General features: G+C 40.8%; 1 protein-coding gene across 5 annotated transcripts in view; it reads right to left on the bottom strand.

Annotated features, from left to right (window-relative positions):
* The window catches only part of AFG2A (AFG2 AAA ATPase homolog A), a 188607-nt gene that overhangs the window by 137866 nt on the left and 30449 nt on the right, over positions 1–20292 (bottom strand). For all 5 annotated transcript variants that reach the window (XR_011096056.1, XM_068680660.1, XM_068680659.1 and 2 more), the window contains exons 11-13: positions 19141–19350; positions 8103–8156; positions 7627–7706 (exon numbers count right to left, since the gene is read on the bottom strand). Coding sequence is in view for 4 of the 5 variants with exons in the window: in XM_068680660.1 (XP_068536761.1) it covers positions 7627–7706; positions 8103–8156; positions 19141–19350 (344 nt within the window). In the remaining variant the exon portion in view is untranslated. The remainder of the gene's footprint in view (positions 1–7626; positions 7707–8102; positions 8157–19140; positions 19351–20292) is intronic.

The following is a 20292-nucleotide window of genomic DNA, read 5'->3' as shown; positions in this document are numbered from 1 at the left end:
CAGAGCTCTCTGGCAGGGCTCTCGGCCTCCCCACAGACGAGGGAGGCAGCAGGGTCCTGATGAACCGAAGCCCCCTGCCATCATGCTACCACACCAGCCTCGCCTGTACCATCTGCGGGGTTTTATCGAGTCTGACATTCCTGTCAGGGCTTTGCAGGGGTGAACTGTCAGCAAGGAGCACCTGCCAAGGCGGTCCTCTCAGTCCAACTGCCACGGCCGTAATTAACTGTCACGCTGTTTTATTTCCTTCCCTCACAAGACCCGGTGAAATACAGCTTTGGCAGTTCAAGGTTTTCCACAGCGTTAGAAAATAAAATATCTACTCCAATAGCAATACCAGACAAAAGAACGATAATGGCAGCATCTTGCCTGATTACAAATTTCAGTCAAAAATCATCAGTAGGGCATTCTGGCCAGCTGAATGGACACTGCCATGCCAGTTAGAAAAAGCAGGCTCCTCCATGCAAATATCCCTCGCTAAAATAGTAATTCAGTCAGAATATTCTTATCGGTCCAGATGGGCTGTATTTCAGCTGTGAACTTTGTTTCCCCCAAATGCTACTGGGGCTTCAAAACTGAAACCTTACTAAATATACTTGGTTTACAGAGATACCCATGCTTACATAAGCAGCCCAATATCACTATTTTTCCTATATAACAGCTTTCTGCCCCCCCGAAAATCAGAACACCTTTAACATCATATACTTATTTCTGCTTATCTATCATAGAATCATAGATTTATTAAGGTTGGGAAAGACCTCCAAGATCATCTTGTTCAATCATCACCTTACTACCAATGTCACTAAACCATATCCCAAAGCACCAGGTCCAACAAGCTGCAAAACCATCCTCCAGAATTACTAATTGATTCTTCTACACACATAGCAAATGAGGTATTTCATAAAACAAAATGGCATAGCAAGCATACTTAGGCACAAGTAATCATGAAAACACTGGGCCAAATTCACATCTGGCACATGTACAGTATAACTCCCATGCATATTATTAATTCAGACTGCTACAGATGCTAGAGGCTTGGATGTTATTAAAAATCTGGGAAAGAGACACAGCATGCAAATCCTGTGCGTAGTATTATCAGTTAAATCACAGAATAGTTGAGGTTGGAAGGGACCTCTGCAGATCATCTGGTCCAGTGTCCCTGCCAAGCAGGGTCATCTAGCTCACGTCTCACAGGACGGCATCCAGGTGGGTTTTGAGTATCTCCAGAGAAGGAGACTCCACAACCTCTCTGTGCAACCTATTCCGGTACTCTGACACCCTTACAGTAAATAAAAGTTTCCTCATATTCAGCCAGAAATTCCTGTGCTTCAGTTTGTGCCCATTGCCTCTTGTCCTGTTGCTGGGCACCACTGAAAAGAGTTCAGCCCCATCCTCTTGACACTTGCCCTTCAAATATTTGTATACATTGAAAAGGTCCCCTCTCAGTCTTCTCTTCTCCAATATGTTGGCTATTCATAAAGTAAAGTAAAGAAAAGTAAAAACTAGTAAGTGCTAAAACAAAAACCCACTGTCCATAGCAGGGAATTTTCCTGCCTGTATCATCAGAAAAACTCTGGAAGAAGATAATTCTAAACCCTTTCCTTCATCAGCACCCTACAATTAGATGTGGTCATACGTTACATGCACCTCTATCAGATTTTAACCACTATATTGTTCCGCATCTTCCCTTTTTCCTCAAGACCAAGATTCAAGCCCTACAGAAAGGACATCTTCAGAGGAATACTGGGGGAAGTCACGGAAATTCTGAGACTGGGTAGAACATTTAACTTTACGGTTACCTCCAGCCTCAAAATGGTATACTTCATGTCATTTGTTCTTTAAAGCATTAAAAAAGCACTGAAATATAAAAGAATTCTTATTCCTTGACTGACCTCCAATGTCTACACAAGCTTCCTGAAAAGAGAACACAAGCTTTGTGAAAACTGGAAATACTGCTCAGCTGTCAGCAGGTGACTTTATAACAAGTGGCCAGACTGCTTTAGCTACATCCTAATTAATCTCCACGTTCATGCAAGCAGCCTCTTTTACCCAAATTTCTTATTACTGCAGCTTCCAGAAGTTTGTGAAGTAGGTCCAGAAAAAGGCAACACAACTAAAGGAGAAGAGGAGCCAGTCTGTGATGGGTTTGGAAGCAACAGGCTCTTTTCCAGAGGGCTTTCCTTAAGCACATTACCAAATCCTTAAGTACTAGACGGCGATCCACGGCCTGTTCCCATCTGCCTGCAACCAGACACACGTCTATGAAAGATGGACATGGGGCCTTGCCTTCATTTGGCACTGGCATCATCCAGCTGAAACAGGAAGATGCTGACATTTAGAGCTCTCTTATTCTTTTAACAGTCATCACCTTAAAAAAAAAAAAAAAACAAACGTGCACCTGATGCACAGTATATTTCCCGTTTTCCTTCTTTCCGTTTCCCTCAGCATTTTTCCTCTGTGCATTCCTGGAAGTTAATCAAGTTGAAAAATGTAATCAATCATGTCTACCAGGGAAGTAAGAACAGTTTAAATTGGAAGCATTACAGACCTAGAAGTAAGTAACTAGACTGGATTTTGTTTCATTATAACAGTGTTTAAATATGAGAGGCTTACATTCACCTGGAATAAGTTTCATTTATAAGTTTTAATGACAATTATGTTCTCCTTTGATTTCATTAAAAAAAGACATTTGATGATGATAGTCCTAACCCTGCCAGCAGTTGTAGCCTGCTTGTTGGGCCCATTGCATGGGCAAGCTGAACGTTCTCATAGCCAGCACCACACCAGGAAGTGAAGTAGCCACCACTTATGGCCACTTCTGATCCCTTTAGTCCTGGTATCTATTTCAACTGAGCCTCTGTCAGGAATCCAGACAAAAGGCTCAAATTCATGGCTTGGTTGAAGCACCTTGCTGCAGGTCAGCCTTGCCACAGCCCTCCTGGGCAATGCAGAACATGCTTACCTACTTAATGGACTTGATTAGTTCCTCTAAATCCTGTAAATACATCCATATATTTAAATAATTGCAAGAAAAAGATTTGTAGATCTAGTCCTGCTTCCACTGATGCAAGTCTTACTGACTACAAATGGCCACAAAGCTTCAAATGTCAAAATCACAACACAGGCTGGCAAAATTACAAATACATATAACACAGAAAGAAACATGGATTTAAAACACATTGTGATAATGGATTTTTTTTTTTTTGCTGGACAAGAATCTTCATGAGTTTGCTTCAAAAATAAAGGGGTGCAGATATTTATCACATATAAATAGCATATGGGGAATGGAATCTGTTAAAACTGCTATTCCAAAACAAATTACAAGCTCTACTGTGCAATTCAGTTATTTCAAAACTTTACTTCTTCACCGCTTGTTAGGCCTAAAGTAGCTTTTTTTACAGCTTTTTTCCCCAGATACTAATTTTTTTTGGATACCAAGTACCTTACAGAACTCAGACCACAATCACAAAATTTCCAGTGCCTCAACTCTCCATCATATCCAAACAAAGGTGATATTGCCACGAATCAGCTGACGTTCCCTGATTCAGGGACAACCAGTGCCAACATAAGTCAGAAGATCAAGCTCCCTGCCTAACATAGCCAGCTGCTAGCATCAGGTCCATCACAACTCAAGTACGGCACAGGAAAAGTGCAGGGAAGCTGCCAATTACACAAGGAAATTTGCATAGATACAGAAGTGTGACTGTATGTTCAAGCGTACAGTGTAAATATGTACTATAATACTCCAGTAAGACATACATCTCAGTTTAAAATCAGAAAATTTATCACAGTCCCTGCTAGAAGCACAGCAGCCATACTACAGAAGAGAAGCTGCCATTCTTTATAGCTTCACCTAGAAGCCTGTGTGCCTCAGAAATTCAGATTGCAAATATTTTAACACCTGAAGTGAAACAGTACCTCTTTCAGACATTTTGAGCATTTTAATTTGTGGCTTCGGAATGTAGCCATGCCCCTGCTCCACTGTACCCCATCATACAGGATAACAGACATCCCTGGAAGAGCATCACCGTATTGTAGTTTCAGTGGGTTGGTACCAAAGCCCTCTCACTTTGTCATTTATACCTTCACTCCAAAAAAAAGTTAGTATTGTTCATCTACCAACTTGTTTTGGCCTTCACTAATCAAATGCAAGGTACTGATCTTTGTCCCTTGTCCTTAATTTTCCACCTTGGAAACTGTATTTAGCAGTATCGCATCAGCCTACATTTCCCATCTCACATTACAAAGATTTGCAGTTAAAGAGGAATTTTTTTTTTTTTTGCTTCTGAAAAACAAGAAAAGGAACAAATACATCCATTGCCCAAAAATCCTAAAAATCCTACTTGTATAAACAATGTCCCATTTCCAAAGCACATAGATTTCTTAAGTTCAGCAAACAGACTGTCTGTGCTGCATTTACACAGAGCCATGTTCATTCATCACTTTCAAGTCTAATTACCAAGCCATTTCCCTCTTGGCAACCTCTAATGGCCAGAAGAGTTAGGTTTTACATGGTCAGGATAGCAAGGAATAACAAATACCCATAATTCTTCGCAGCTGTGCAATTTGTTAAGAGTCTCGAGCACAGAGCAGGGAAGGGATTACTGAGAGGCAAACATTCCTCCCCGTGTGCTGCTGTATCTGGACCAGCCCTGCGGGTCTCCCTTCAGCACAGCCTCTCCTCCAAAGAGCTGTAACATCGACTTGCGAAAGTAAGGAAAAAAATAAAGTTGTCACGAGCTCACGGAACCTATCACTAATTAAAGCCACGGGAAAAGTTTACAGGACAGTGGAAAAGACTTTGTGCATCATGTAGCTCACCTCTCCCAGCACATTAATCCATGAAACATCAGTTTTGTTTGAAATATGTCAAGTGGTAGGTTGCCTGAGCTTCTCCCACAGGACCAATTCACAGTGAAGGAGAATTCACCATCTGAACTCTTTCTAATTTTCAGAGGTTTTTCCTGTCTTAATGTAATCATTTTTCCTATTCTAAATTCATTATGTACCTCTACTTTCTCCCCATTTTTTCATCAGTAGGTTTATCATTTCTTCTTTAGAATCAGTTACAGTAAATGTCTTCCTTTTTCCTCACTGTCAGTCCATTCTCTTTAAGCTTCCTCTAATACCTCGATGTAAACCAGAGTGAAAAATCTTCCAAGAGGGCTTGGATATACTAGATAGAGGGTTAGACGTTGTATTAAAATTAAGGAATTATGGCTTGGGACTGTAAAATAAATAAGACGCTGTGGCAGACCTGAGTGCACCTACGGTGTTTGCAATGGCTCGTGCAGTGATAGAGGCTCTGCCACGTGATGCAAAAGAGACATTGCACATTATGGTGCAGGCAAGAAGATTCCTCAGCTTTCTTGATCTACCTGGAGCTGGTTACAACAAATTACCCAGTCTATTAATTTGTATGCGCTGATATTAATTTGCATCTGCTGATGAGATGGGATTGTTTAGTGATCTCTATAGAGGGTTGGGAGCAAAACGTTTATGTTTTAAACCCACAAGCTTTAGTCAAATCTAAACAAGTAATAATGGGTTAATGAATATTTGGCAAAGTGCTCTGAAGAGCGTAAGCAATTACTCACTGTTATTTCACATCTGTATATCAGATCTGAACCGTGCATAACACTACACCCACAGCTTAATAGTTTATGCTTTTCTGTATCTCTGGACACATCCTGTGAGGATCAGGAGAGGGTACCTACCCAGGAAGTTCTGGGATGCAGTGCATTTTCTGCACAAGACCCACAGCCCACAGAATCCTAAGTAGGATTTAAACTAAGAGGTAAAACTTCTCCAAAATTGTATCACAGAGAGTTTTTCACTGCCAAGATGGAGAAAACCAATTCAACCAACAGAGGGAACAGGGAGACAATATAAACAGGTGTTTCCTTGAAAACTTCAGTATGGTTAGTAATAGTACAGGAAATGGATCTCCAGAGGCCACAAATCGTTAGCATCTCTAATGCATTTGCAAATTCCTACTGTGCAAAGTCAGCCTGTAAAAAAAGGCCATTTCTAATAAGTGCCTTGTCTGGTTTCCTACACCATTTAATTTCAGATGAATTTTATGAGAACTCTGCTACATATTTTACCTCCCATCTGGTTCAGATTTGACAATGAAATATTTGTGTGTCCCACCCTGTTCTTTTTAAAGCTCCAAAACCAGATGTCTCCAGCGCAACATGACTGCAGCAGGTCATACCACATTCTTCAGCAAGCTGTGCCAGGCCTACTACCCCCCACAGACAGTTCCAGGTAAGGTAAAATTGGGTTATTTACCCCCTAAAAGAATAAAACAAATAAACAAGCTCAATGCCTGTAGGGCATGGGGTGAAAAGGCTGATTAAAATATACTATGTCTTATTCTTCCAGAAGGTTTTATCTTGATGAAGCAGTGTTTCTGAAAACTAAACACATGAGCATTGCAGCAGAGGGTTTTTTTTTTTTCCTATTGGCTTGATTCCAGCACACATTTTTGCAACTTCTCTGTTGTGAAAAGTAGGCAGGTGTTTCAGTGAATACCACAGGGTGGCTAGCGTTTCTAGGAAGTTTACAAATGTCACAGTTGCATACACTGCATATGAGAAGGATGCTGATGGGGATGTCTTATATCAGCTTTTGCAGTTTCAGCAGAGAATGTTTTCATTTTCTTAGTAGTTTCAAAGGGCAGCTCTATGCTACGCAAGACGACATCTCCTTTTAAGTAAACAATTCTAGTTGCTGAAACATCAGAATGACTGATGTCTTTAACCCATTTTTGCAGATATAAATGGCCCCTTCACAATACGAAGGGATCTGTATGGATGCCAAGGTAGCTTCTTTTCCAGAAATATGATGGAAAACTGATGCTTCTTTAAACTAGATAAATACTTTCTACATGCATATATGTCATAGTTCTTCATGCAAATCAAGCAAAGCAGAAAAAAACACATACCTGTTCACTAGACAAATTATTTTATGAAAAACGTGTCCCCCAAGAAAGACTACTTCCATAGCCTGTCAAATTTTAAATGCCACAGCAGCAAATAAAACCTGCTATAATACTCCCTCAGACAAAAGCTAACCATCTCTCATATTGTAAGAAGATTGTTAGCTGCTTGCAGAAGAATCCCTTTTTAAGGTAACACGTAAAAGGACATACACGCTTCTATTTTTTTTCATGAAGTTTGTCCCTGTCTAGCAAAATGCTTGAATGTGAGTTTAAATTTAAGCATATGAGTAGTTTCTCTGGAAATCCCAGAGTTATATAGCATATGATCATTTGCTTTGCTTGATGGAGGCACTATACTAGAACAGTGCAACAACCCTGGGAAAAGAAAGGAGTTAGTTACTGGAAATAAACGCAAGTTAAAACCACAGAAAAGAGCCGAAGGGCATGAGAACCAGTAGAATCCTTCCTGCTAATGACATGAGAAAGGATGAACTCCACCAACTTACCTGTTTATGCCAGTGAAATACTCTTATAGTTAAGTCACAAATGCTACTCTTCTGCATGTGGAATTATTTTATTTAATAAAATAATTCTAGAAAGACAATATACTTGTGATTGCACAATGTACAAGTAAATTATCAGAGAATAATGTCTGTGATTTTTGTAACAGGCTTACTTACCTTCCCCTTTCAACTGCCAACGCATCTATTTCATCAAAGAAAAGAATTGAAGGAGACACCGCTCTGGCTTTCCTAAAGATCTAGAAAAACAACCATGAAGCACTCAGTTTTAAGGCACTGAAATTTCTTTACATACTGCTGTCAACCCCTGCACACCTCAAAATCTACAGAACATCACGGAACAGACGTAAGCTTTGTGGTCATTTTTTAAAAACAGACTTTTTAGTAATTATTCCTGATCTTGCGTAACACAGGCTTATAGTGAAAATTGCTACAGGATCCCTAATTTGATGTGCATCACTAGGCCAGTGCAGGATGAAATTAAACAGCACAAAGATCTCTTCTGGTTGTTGTTTGGTTGTTTAAAAAACTTAAACCAAAAGATTTTTTGGAAAATTTAAAGATAGCCTTATAAACACAGAAAAAAATTGAATGCCAAGAAAAGCAAACATCATGTATAGCTTGCACTTTCTCACCTCTCTCACTGCTCGTTCAGACTCACCAACATATTTATTCATCAGCTCAGGTCCCTGTAAAATTAAGAAAAATAAATATTTTAAATACATATTATATTTACATCCTAAATGACTGTCAAAATCTCCTAGTGTTACATTACTGATAAACTTACAAGGAATTTTGACAATTTCCCACTTGCAAAAGTCTTACTTGTGCATTTTTCAGCTTACCTTCTACCTATACCCAGTTTTCTTGCATTTATAGCACTGTGCATGCAAGTAACTATGCCTGTAGGTTAATCCTCTTACTACAATGCTTACCTAGTACTTTAATGAGAAACAGCACTAACCAAAAAAATAAACACTTGGGGGTTCTCAGGAGTTGTTGGATCAACAACAGCAACAAGGGGGCTGCAAGTCAGCCAAAAAGATCATTTACGGAAAAGCATTTACTTGTACACTCAACATGCATCCTACCTAGCCAAGCACTGAAGCAGTGACTTAAAACCATGTTTAACAACACTTTTTTCAATCAGACAGCCTGCAGGTCCAGCGAGGAGCAGCTGCCATAGCAGCACACCTGAAACCCATCCATGAGGCACTCCATCCCCAGCGAGAAAGCTGTTCAGTGTCTTCACTGATTTGCATTCCTTCTCCTCTCTGCCAAGCACAATTATTAGTGCCAGCTGCTGCGGTGCCTGTTTATACTCACAGCCCTGTCCACCAGGAAAAGACCGGAGACCACAGGGTCAGTGCTGAAGTCTTGAGCAAGTACTTACAATTACAAAAAGCAAAACAATGGAGAATTCTCAGAGCATTTTCTGTTTTGCTGTATCCCGTAGGACAGGCTGCTAAAATAACGCTTCTTAATGAGGCTAAGATTCTCATGGGATTGGTAATGACTCATTGACTTCAGCCTGGTTTGCATCAACATTGACCTACAGCCATGACCAGCGATGATTATCCACTGCCCTGAACAAAACGAGCCAGTGGCTTTGGTCTGTTTTCCAGGGAACAGGTGCCCTCATAATTTCACCAGCAGAAACAACGTCCTTCACAGCTGGAAAACTGCACAACCTTCCTGTGCTTCAGTGCTATGAGCACCTTCGGGCAATGCTCTGCTCTGAGCAGTAAGGCAGCTTCAAACAGCAGTTATGCTGGAACCAGGAACGTGTGGCAGACATACACCAGCAGTGACAGAGCTTCTGGTGGTCCCTCTTCCAACAGGACCACCTGGTCTTTGTACCCAGATGGGCAGAACACACATTCTTTACTCTGAAAATGTAGCATACTGTTTCTTTGCAGCCTCCCCTCTCCACTCTCATTTTCAACCTTGCAGTAAGTTAGCGCACCGACTTTATCCTGACACTGGCACCACTGGAAAGCACCTCTGCAAATGTTTTGGAACGGATGTATATTGTAATAAGAAAAGCATAAGTTATCTGGTATCAGCAAAACATATTGGCTATGCCACAGTACTATTTTTTATTTCATTTTATTTTTTAGTGTGGTCCATTACCCATAGGGCCAGGTGAGATACGGCAGCAGCCAGCCATACAGGTAAAGCCAACTGTGTAAGGGCTGAAGAAGAGTACCGTATGCCTTGCCAGAAGGAAACAGAAATGATACAAGCGCTGCTACCTTCCACATCCATCCTTAAAATTACTGCTGCAGTATCTAAAGTTAAAATGGCACCTGTAGGCTTTCAACAACTTCAAAGTCTATTGGACGCCTGTATAGGAACAGAACTGTTCAGACACATAACTCAGGAAGGACAAAGAAAAGGAAAAAGGAAGGTGAGAAGGTGAGAGAGAGTAATGCAAGGCCTTTTCCTATATTCACTGTGAACATCAAAGATGAGGAGCAAGCAGCCGTTTGTGCAGAACAGGCTTCTAGCTCTAATAGACAGCATCCAGCTGCCCTGGGCCCTTGCCATTCATCATGTTCATTGCAGATGAGAAATGTGATAGAGTGGGCCTAGCAACTGCTGAAGTAACAAGACAGCAGCTTTCACTTTCTGTCTAGCTTTTTGTCAAATCTCTGCAGATTCTACCCAGGATTACAGATTTCTCCTACTACCTTTTTCTCAGAGCTTCTCTCTCATGCCCTTGTTCCCACAAACTGTCTTCATCCACATCAGTATTCTCATGGAAGCCAACATCACAAACATCAGAGCCAACAGTGTACTCCTCTAGTATGACAAACAACATCAAATAGTCTGACATTTTCTCTTCTTTTGTCTGAGCAAAAAATACTTAAAACCAAAACTACTCCCTTTGTGCTTTAAGGTACAATATAATTTCAGATGCATGGAGTTTTATTTTTAATTACGCATTAAAATATGATCAAGGCAACATCAAAGCAATACATAGTGTTTAAAATGTTTCCAAAGAGAATTATTTTGAATGCATGGTTTTGCTGTAAGCTTTAACATGAAGTTTTTCTCAATTTTTCTCTTCATTAAGCAGCAACACCAGGTTAAAGACCACTATGTATTAATGACCTGTGCCCTATGGAGAATTTTCATCAAAGTTGATTTGAAGAAGGTCTCATAGTTTACCACTCACCAACAATACCAGAACTGCCATTCAGAAACATGTCTTTTATTACAAGCAGCTTAGAGCTCTTATTATACATGGCAATAAAAGGAAAGGACTCCAAAGTGAAAGAAAAAGCACACCAAAGAAGAGGAATTGGTATACGTTTCATCTAATGCAAACACTTGAAACCACAACACAAAAACTAGAAACGTTCAAAGAAGCTGGATGTAGGAACTGAACTGGGTTAGCTCTGGTCCCAGCCAAGCTGAACGTCCGCCTTACCCTGTGTGCAAACAGGTTGTCCTCTGGCTGAGATGGATGGCCGCTCTTCCCAGGGAGCAGTCTGGACGCCAAGCAGCCCAGTGGCCATCACCAAGCTGCTGGCTGACAGCTAAGCACTGCTTCCAGTTTTCTGAAAGTTCACCTTCTCTTTTCAGGAAACTCATTTAGAAGTTGGAGACTATTCAAGAAATTCCAGGAGATTTTTTATTATTATTATTTTTCAATGCTTTTCTATTGCTTTTAAAAAAATCAAATGACATGAACCGCACTTATTCAGCAAATTGACAGTTGGTGAAACATCATTTTTGGCCTGGAGGTGACCATAATGATTCCTTTAAAAGCTGTTTACAGCTGTTGATATACTGACCTAGAGGTGCTAGTAACAAATGGTACAGTTTAATGATGCATAGCTCTGCTCTCTTCTGCAAGAAGGAATCCTCCGTATGAAAGGATGTGAAGAAATAAAACCTGCTCCTTCTGGTCATTTGCACAGTGACTCCAAAACCAGCAAAAGATTTGGAGGAGGAAATTGGCAGAAGTAGCTGTAACTTAGCCATGCATATAAGCATACCATTTGTGAGCTACAACCCAGAACAATAGTATAAAATCTGCCAATTCAGGCATGCTGCATACTGCTGAGTTTTGTTTATTCAGCCTCAAAATAGAGAGAGTTGTTTCCATGCATGCTCTGTTGAAAGACTATCCCATCCTCCTTTACAAGATGCATTCCCCTTCTGTCATGATGCCTCCCACGTGTTTATCATGTGGATTGGGTGTAGATTTTTCTCTTATATTGGTAACCCTTTTTATAGATATAATATAAAGTGGTAGCCCTTTTTATATAATATATAAATATGTATTTATATACATAAAAGAAAAACATCCTTACATTTTAAATATGGTCAGAATAAACTCTTGAAAGATTAACTGCTCAAAAGATAAAACCTCTGCATACAGGCTGCAACACAAGATAAGCTTATGTACACATTGTTATGACAGAAGTTCTCAGTATTTTCAAACGGCAAGGGCAACATCTGGCATCCCTGAAGTTAAAGAGTATCAGAGAGTATCAGTAATTTTTCTAATCAGTGCTTAAAGCCACTTGGGGATTTTTTCCACCTGAAAATACTAGGGTAATGACTTTCAACTGATAAGAAATGTAATCTGTGACTTCCCTCTCTCTCTCTCTCTTTTTTTTTTTTTTAACTGTTGTGACAATCAGGTAAGTTATGTACTTATGCTTGTAGAAATTATTAAACAGACATTAAAATATCAGTCAAATAATTAACATTTAATTTCAAATTAAGTATATAAGAACAGAGCTCTGCACAGTGAACCTCAAAAAAAAAAATAAAGCTTCATGTCAAAGCAGTTCTGAACTCCTTAAAATGCATACCCAGGGCAAGGTTTATTTGCCCACATGCAGACATCTGCATCTGAGTTAGACATTCACACTAACTGATTTGGACAGACAGGCATCTACCTTGCAGATGCGATCCACATCACTCTGATGTGCTAATTTCTCAGCCTGCCGGAGTAGCGCTGACAGCCAGCTCAGATGAGCAAAGCGTGATCCCAGCCACCAGCAGCACAGCCTTCATGGGTTAGATGCAACATTTCGGCTTCCCCCTCCCCAGTTTCATGACGGTGCAAGTGAGAGGACCTACTGTCACATCAGCAACCGGTTTGGAAGAACTCCTAAATCAGTTATCTTGGTTAAGCTGCATTTTAGACAAACATTCAGTAATAAAATGCAGTATATTGCTTGCTAAGAATAAAGCCTCCTTCTTCTCTTTAATGCTGTTTAATGACTTAATCTGCATCGCTCAGATTCTCAGCAGCCTGTAAACCCCAGACTCAGCGCACTCACCGTTTTAATCACTTCCTCTCCCTCTGCCCTGCATACCAAAGGACCTTAAAAAAACTTGTTGGCACCTGTCTGGTGTTTTAAAAACTTCAAATTAGACAGGTGCTTGTGGGCTCAAAGTATCTCAGGGAATGGCTGGCAAAAAATTGTGAACTGTGGTCCTTGCAATTAAGTCTCTACCAGCAGCGCCATCAAACTGCTAAGGCACTTTCCTTTATCGACCTTGTTTGCCTTCTGTCTTGACCAGCAAGCTTTAGCAACAACCTGTCTGGGCTTCTTCATGTAACACAGAAGCCAGGATTTGTAGTGTGTAGTGAACTGATGGGAAACATTGAATTAATTCATGGCACATTCGGAGAGGGCCCTGTTGGGCACAGCCACCATGATGGTTTGTCAGGACTCGGCGCAGGCACCGGCACCACAGTATCAAGGGAGAAATTCTGTGCGGGCAGAGATGAAGCAGACACATCAGCACCCCATCCCACCCACCACAAAGGCCCCTTTGCAAGTCACTCGTGTCCAACAGGGATTTTCAGCGCCCCTTCCTACTCAGCACTGCATTTCCCTACAGCGCCAGCCCTCGAGCCCAAAGGCTGCCATCCACTACTCTGTTTAGGACCAGGCTTGTTACCAGAAGGGCACTATCCATGTGGGATCAACAGCAAGACGGTGAAAAAAAAAGGCAGGAAATCAGCCATCCATGCTGCAAAACATACCCAGAACCATACTTCACTGCCCCTCAAGCACCCGATCCCGTGACTGCCATTTTACCACAACCCGACTGCTGACAAACCTGGCAACTTCAAGAGGGGGAAGCTACATTCATTAATCTTGCAAAGTAATTGAGAAGGGAGAAGGAAACTGAGATGGGAGATTATTTCCAAATCATTTTCTGTCTGCACGTTCACTGTTGGAAAACTTAGGGTATGAATGGACGAATGCCTTATTTTCAGTTGAGTAAAACATGCAGATAGCCTGAGCACCCACAGTGTTCATAAAGTATCTCCAATTGCTCTCCCTTGTGGAAATATTAGAGCATTTTCAGAGTATGTTGTCTCATTATGCGCTAATTAACTAGCATGTTGCTGTAAATGTGTTACTACACAAATAAATATAACTATATGTAAATAAAATTTGCAAATGTTATCGGACGTTTGCCAGTTTCCCATAAAACCACAACACTTCTTCATTTTTAATCTTATATGCATCGCCCAGCCAGTCACAACCACCCAGCTTTCTTATTTCATTCTTCTACTCGCAGAAATCCCCATCGGAAGGCTAAACGATCTTCCCAAAATTCAGTGACAGTTCTTCACAAAGCAAAGCAGGCAGCCTTTCCAAGCCTCATTAATCTGTTTTAACTGCCCCAGCCAAGAGCTGAAGGGAAAAGCTGAGGAAACTTCAATTGGAAAATATTTTGACGTAATTGACCCAGATGACAAACTAAACTTAAGCACATGTCAAGCACGGGGAGTGGTACAAAAGCATCTGCAGGGTGATACAGGAAGTTAAATCAAGCCAAGGTGAAGTCAGAGCTCCGAGAACAGTGTATATTTTTGTAATTACTGCTAATTGAAGAAAAGAAAAGATGCCTGCAGCCCAAACTCTTAAGTAACGGAAAGTAAAATGCTGGGAAAAATTTCTAACCTGTTTATTTTTGTCTATCACAGAGCTCCTAACAAACAAAACTAATATTTTAGAGCAGTACGTTACATATCTCTTGCTGTTAACGTCCTTAAATGCTACTTACCATCATGTTTTGTTTTGTTTTTTAGTATTGCTTTCAAGATTTATCATATTTACAACAATTATTGTGTCTCACTTATACAGATGAATTCTGAGAAATTTAACTTTTGAAAATCTTAATTTTCTGTAGGTCTAAGCTGTTTTCTGTCAGTATCACTAAATGAGTTTTTGCTTTAGTTTTGCTTTGAAACAGCAAAATATTAAGAAGCACTGAGCAGCAAGAGGAAAAATGATGCTTCTAAAACCATTACGAACATATACAAGTTGCATAATTTTTCTTGGTATTTATTTTGTAAACTTGGGTAATCTGCTTGTTGGACAGAAAGCAGAACTCAAAATCCTTTGTTGATACAACCCTGAGCAAAAGCCTTCCGATATCAGCAGAAAGTCTCCCTCTGACTTTAGCAGGCTGAGTAAGTACAAGGTAATGCAGGACACCGTCACCAACAAACACCCCTTCTGGTACACTGCATCTTGGGCAACAAAAGGGGCAAAAGGATTTTCCAGTCCCCATGGTCCTTCTGGGACTGGCAGCCAAAGAACAGCTTGTACCTGGCTGATGGAATTTATCTGGGTAGGTGCTGCAGCGGTGCCTCATCAGCTTTACAGTGTAAGAGCAAGCTTCAGCATTCATTTCAAAACAGGTTAATACAAAAAAAGTACAATGGCATCATTGTTAGTAAAGTTAATCAAATAGATATCACAACAATGAAGAGAAAAAAAAACAACAAATAAAAATCAGAGATTGTCTCTCTGCAAGCTGCCTCCCAGGAGGCTAACAGAAAATCCATGAAGAAATGTAATATTCATTAGATTCTTAGCACAACATAATGACATAGGATTTCCTAAAAATAAAAAACAAAAAAATCTAAGGGGTCAGCCATAGCAAAATCTAAACAAAGATGCAAGCCAAATGCTGATAAAATTATCATCGTTTCCCAATCTATGGAATACAGCAAGATATGGAAGTTTCCTCCCCAGACTACTCTTACAGTATCACCTTAAAATCTCAGAGATCTAATCAACATATATTTCTAAAAAGCAGCCAGTCAAAGCTGACCCTAAGTGCACGAACTGTCAAAAAGTACAGTGAGATAATCACCAAGTAAACAGTGAAATGAAGCAGAAAAATCAGAGAAGCAATGCAGTAATATTCAACTCCAGAAAATTAGATCACGTCTAAAGCAAAAATGTCACATGTGGTTATATATAACAAAGACGTGTCATCAGCCTGGCAGAAGTTGAAAATTATATTCCCCATCCTATTAATATTTATAGACCTAATATCTGCATACAATTTTATTTTCCGCTAGTGAAAGACACATAAAATACATCTCTGAGGAAAATTACAAGCTTTTGGGCCTGCACAAGAGGAGCATGAAGAAGGACAAGAGTGCATGGATGGCTGATATGAAAAAGAATTCAATCAGATCAGAAATTGTCAATAAATTAAGAGTGATGTTCAACCACCAAAGAATGAAAAAATTATCTTAATTCATTTCTTCACCCCATCTCCTACTTGCTTATCTCCATGACTGCAAAACACTGAAAACTCCAAGAAGTTGAGAACAATTCAGCTGTCTTTTGATAACAGATTTTGGGGGAAAAAAGTATCAAGATGATCACTAACCCCCTGAAAAGCCTCAATGCTACAAGAGATACAGACAAAGGGGCGATAAGAAGGAACAGAAGGAGCCATCTCCTACAAAGCAGTTGACAACCTCCCTCCCAATAAATTTAGCAGATACACTGTAAGGGAGACAAAGAACGACAGTCCAGTAAAGGAATAAAAATACATGATTCCCCTTAGGAATTATATGCAAGATAGCTCTGTAAAAACAAACAAGCAAAACAACTGCTTTTCTCTGGAAAAGCGAAAGGTCACCGATCTTGATGAAAATACAGCTATAAAAAGGTTTTGGCCAGATATCAAAGAGCGTGTTTACAATAGGGCACATTCATTGTAATGCTAACCATTCAAACTTCACAATAGATTTTAGAGAGAACAGGATGCAACGTCAAACATCTGTTATCACATTATTTTCTTCGTCTCCTCTGCCCAGAAATTACATCTAGACTTTGCCTATCTCCCAGACCAGGTTAGAGACAAGTCAGACGCGCGCCGTTTGACCACGTCTCATATGGCGTTGTGACAGCCAGCTGCTCCTAAGACATATGGAAACATCACGTTTTAGGAAATTACAGACACCCCAGACAAAGTACCTTACTTAACAGGGGCAGCTGGCCAAACTGGAGAGACATTGCACAGACACATCTGGACGAGGAGCGCAAAGCCCTCCCCGAGCCAGGGAGATGCCAGCTGCACCCCAGTGGCACGACCAGCCGAGGTGAGCGCTGTCACCCTTTCTGGAAAGGGACGGATTTACTGTGTCCACATCGATTACACATGGTGTGCATAGTGGGGCCACCTTCCAAAAAAAATCACTGAACCAAGTAAGCAGTTCCCTCTCAGGTTTCAGACACAGGGGAGAGAGGTGTCATCCAGCCATGGACTCAGATCCATCGCCAGAGCAAAGTCTCCTGCCCACAGTGTCCCTGCCATGGACCAAAAACCTGAGCCCCCGAGCTATACTGCCAGAGCACACACGTCCTACTGGCTGTATTTTCATCAGGATTGCTTATTTAGGGCAGGACCAACTGGAAGGAAAATGCAGGTCTGAAAAGTAAATTATCACAAACAGGCTTCCATTTCAAAAAGCCTGATATCAGTTCCAGAGATGGATATTTGAGACACGATGCAGAGAAAGGGAAAATTAACAGAACCACTAGCTAGGAAGAAAAACTCTCTCTCTCTCTCTCAAAATCATATTCATCTATTTTGGATTTATTGCAGGAATACATGCAGTGGAAATGAATTCATGCCTGTTGTGCTTTAAGAAGTGCTACAGACAATGATGTTTAACACATTTAGTACATGATGGATGTTGCCTTTTCTGTCCAGGAAGCAAACGTGAAGTTAGGGAAAGTGGGCTGTGTTCCCTTCCTGGAGTCAACACATCCAAGGCTGGACACACTCCAGAGATGTGCCTCTTGGAACATCTGTACATTGAATATTCGACCAGTTCCAGGCCCAGGGATTTAAGCCGACAGGGAATAAAAGGCACTTTCCCCGAGCCAGCCCTTTCTGCTGCAGCTCATCAGGGCTGGGGGTTTGCACCCTGGAGAAATGCTGCATTGCTGTATAAAAGTATTTCGTATCAGTGCACCTTCCCAATCTTTTACGTATGGACCATACAGCTGCATCAGCTATTTTCAGCCATTAAGTTAGACTGATGAATACACCATGGTGCCAAGGCTTAGTTGTAACTGTTTTTTTTTGGTGGTGTTTTTTGTTGTTGTTTATATTGTTTGGTTTGGGGTTTTGTCTTCCAGATGGAGACTTTTATTTCCTCCCCTTTCAGCCCTCAGTGCTTTGGGCAAAACAAAGAAAGAATGTTTCCTTAAGCGGTGCAGGAGGAAAAGGTTACCTTGTTTACCAGTAACCGGAGCACAAAGACCGACTTTGTCTTCAGGGAAGAGGCAGGAAAGCTAGCGTTTCTGAAGGGCTGAGGTTTCCAAGGCTGCTCTTGTTGGTGTGACCGTGACCCAGAGGCCTGTCTGCAGCACCAGGAGGCAGAGGCAGCGCAGGGCTGCTGGCTGCAGGGTCAGCGCAACCGCCTCTGCTTCCAGAGCCACATTCACAAGGCGCCTGAAAGGACAGGCAGAGGAGGAAGCTGCGCAGGAACTAGCAACACAGAGAGCTTTGTGAGCGAAGAGATGGTCAACAGAAAAGAGTACGTGATCGCACTGTTGAGGAGGAGATACTTTTAAAAGAAAAATACTTAAACAAATGTTTTTTCTTGCACTTCATTAACATTCTGACACAGCTGCAAGACTACCCCATGTGGAATCGCTCTACTATCTTTTTTCCCTCCTATGCGCCGAAGCTCCGTATTATTATTTAATAACTTCCACTCATGTATTTTCCATATGACCCGCAGCAATCAATTTCATAGGCAATTTCTCCGTGTTTCTTAATGCTGAGAGAACATACCACTTATCCAAGAGTACTCCAGATATAACTGATTTTGCAAACTTTCTGAGAAATAATGGAATAGAATGATTTCCCCTGAAAAAGGACTAATAGGGCAAGAAAAATCTGTAATATAACACAAGCAGTAAGATGAAGAAAGCAACCATTCTTAAGGAACAAAAAGGAATGTAAGAGTTGAGATGGTATTATTTCCACGCAAGCAATTATTGCAGCAAGAATATCTATCCACTATCCAAAGTTGCATATTGCTACAATTGATTTAAGAATTCATTTCCATTAAAAAAAGTTTTTAAAATAATGCTAATAATTAATATTTTTCAACAGAATGAGAGAGGGATTTAAATGCCTCTGTATGGCTTCCCCCCCCTCATTCTAAGAAAACACAAGTCTACAGGAAGAAAGTAGTTGTCTTCACAAGAAAACACAAACGTCGTTTGATATTTACAGGGGATTTTCTGTAGCAGAGGCAATTATCAGAAATGCCAGGAGCCACTGCATTCTAGCACTGAACATTGGTAAATTGTGAACTGTTGTCCCAGAGTTAAGAAACCATAAGATTAAATGTCCTACCTTCACTGCCAAGAAGTTGAGGCCACTTTCATGAGCCAAAGCTTTCGCTATCATTGTTTTTGAGCATCCAGGAGGTCCATACAGCAGCACACCTTTGGGAGGCTGAATCCCCATTCGGATGAAGGAGTCGGGATGTTTGAGAGGCCATTCAACTGCCTGCTTCAATTTCAGCTTGACATCTTCTAGTCCTCCTATGTCTGACCAAGATACCTGCAAAGCAGACCATTTTGTTGAACTCACACAATGGAAAAAAAATAATTAAAAATAATAAAATAATAACATGACCATATAGGAAACAATACTTTCTGTGATCATTAGTGAGTCACAACTCAGTTTTCTCTCCCTTAATATGATTAATATGCTGATGTATAATTTCTAAATTACTTTTTTGTCTTCCTTGAAGACTTAATGAACCCAAGTAGGTTTTACCCAGTGCTGCAGAGTAAGGCCCTGGTCCCAGCTGCATGACTCCCCTAAGCTGAACTTCTGGGAATTCCTCCAATTGCCAATACCACCGCTCCTATGTATGACTGGGCACTTGAGATTTGAGTAGAAGCTTAAAAATAAACAAGCCACCAAACATAACTATGGAAATAAACAACATTCAAACACAACCGCATTTAATTTTTTTCTGCTGAAGACACCAGACAGGCTCATCGGTGATACACTGGGAAGCCACCAGTGCGTTCTATCCAAAACAGCAGATGGATCTAAAACCTGCTACACTTCTCTGTCTCTACACAAGCCTAAGAAGTTACCCCAGCCCTTTCTTTGTTCTGTCACCACCCATTCCTGTCCACCTCAAACAGTAAACATATCAAGATGGACCTAAATCAAATGATCTGGTGTCTTAAAACACTCTTCCAAAAATTTGTAAGATGTCAGGCACCCTTCAACTCCAGAAAGACAGCTAAACTTGCAAGGCTGGCAGAGTATAACCAAGACACAATGCATCACCTCTCGCCCGACTCCGAAAATTGCCATCCCTCCTGGTTCATCCCAATTGCTATTTGCCTGATACCATAACAAACTGGAAACTCAAACTGGAAAGTCCCTGAACCAGGGGACCCAATTCAGTCTACTACTGAAGAGGAAGAAAAGAACATTTGTGAGTGGTGCAAGCACTTTTGTGTAAGTACAAGCAAACTGCAA

Source organism: Anas acuta, chromosome 4 (genome assembly GCF_963932015.1).
Source record: "Anas acuta chromosome 4, bAnaAcu1.1, whole genome shotgun sequence".
Classification (NCBI taxonomy): Eukaryota; Metazoa; Chordata; class Aves; order Anseriformes; family Anatidae; genus Anas; species Anas acuta.
This window is presented reverse-complemented; position numbering and strand designations above follow the sequence as displayed.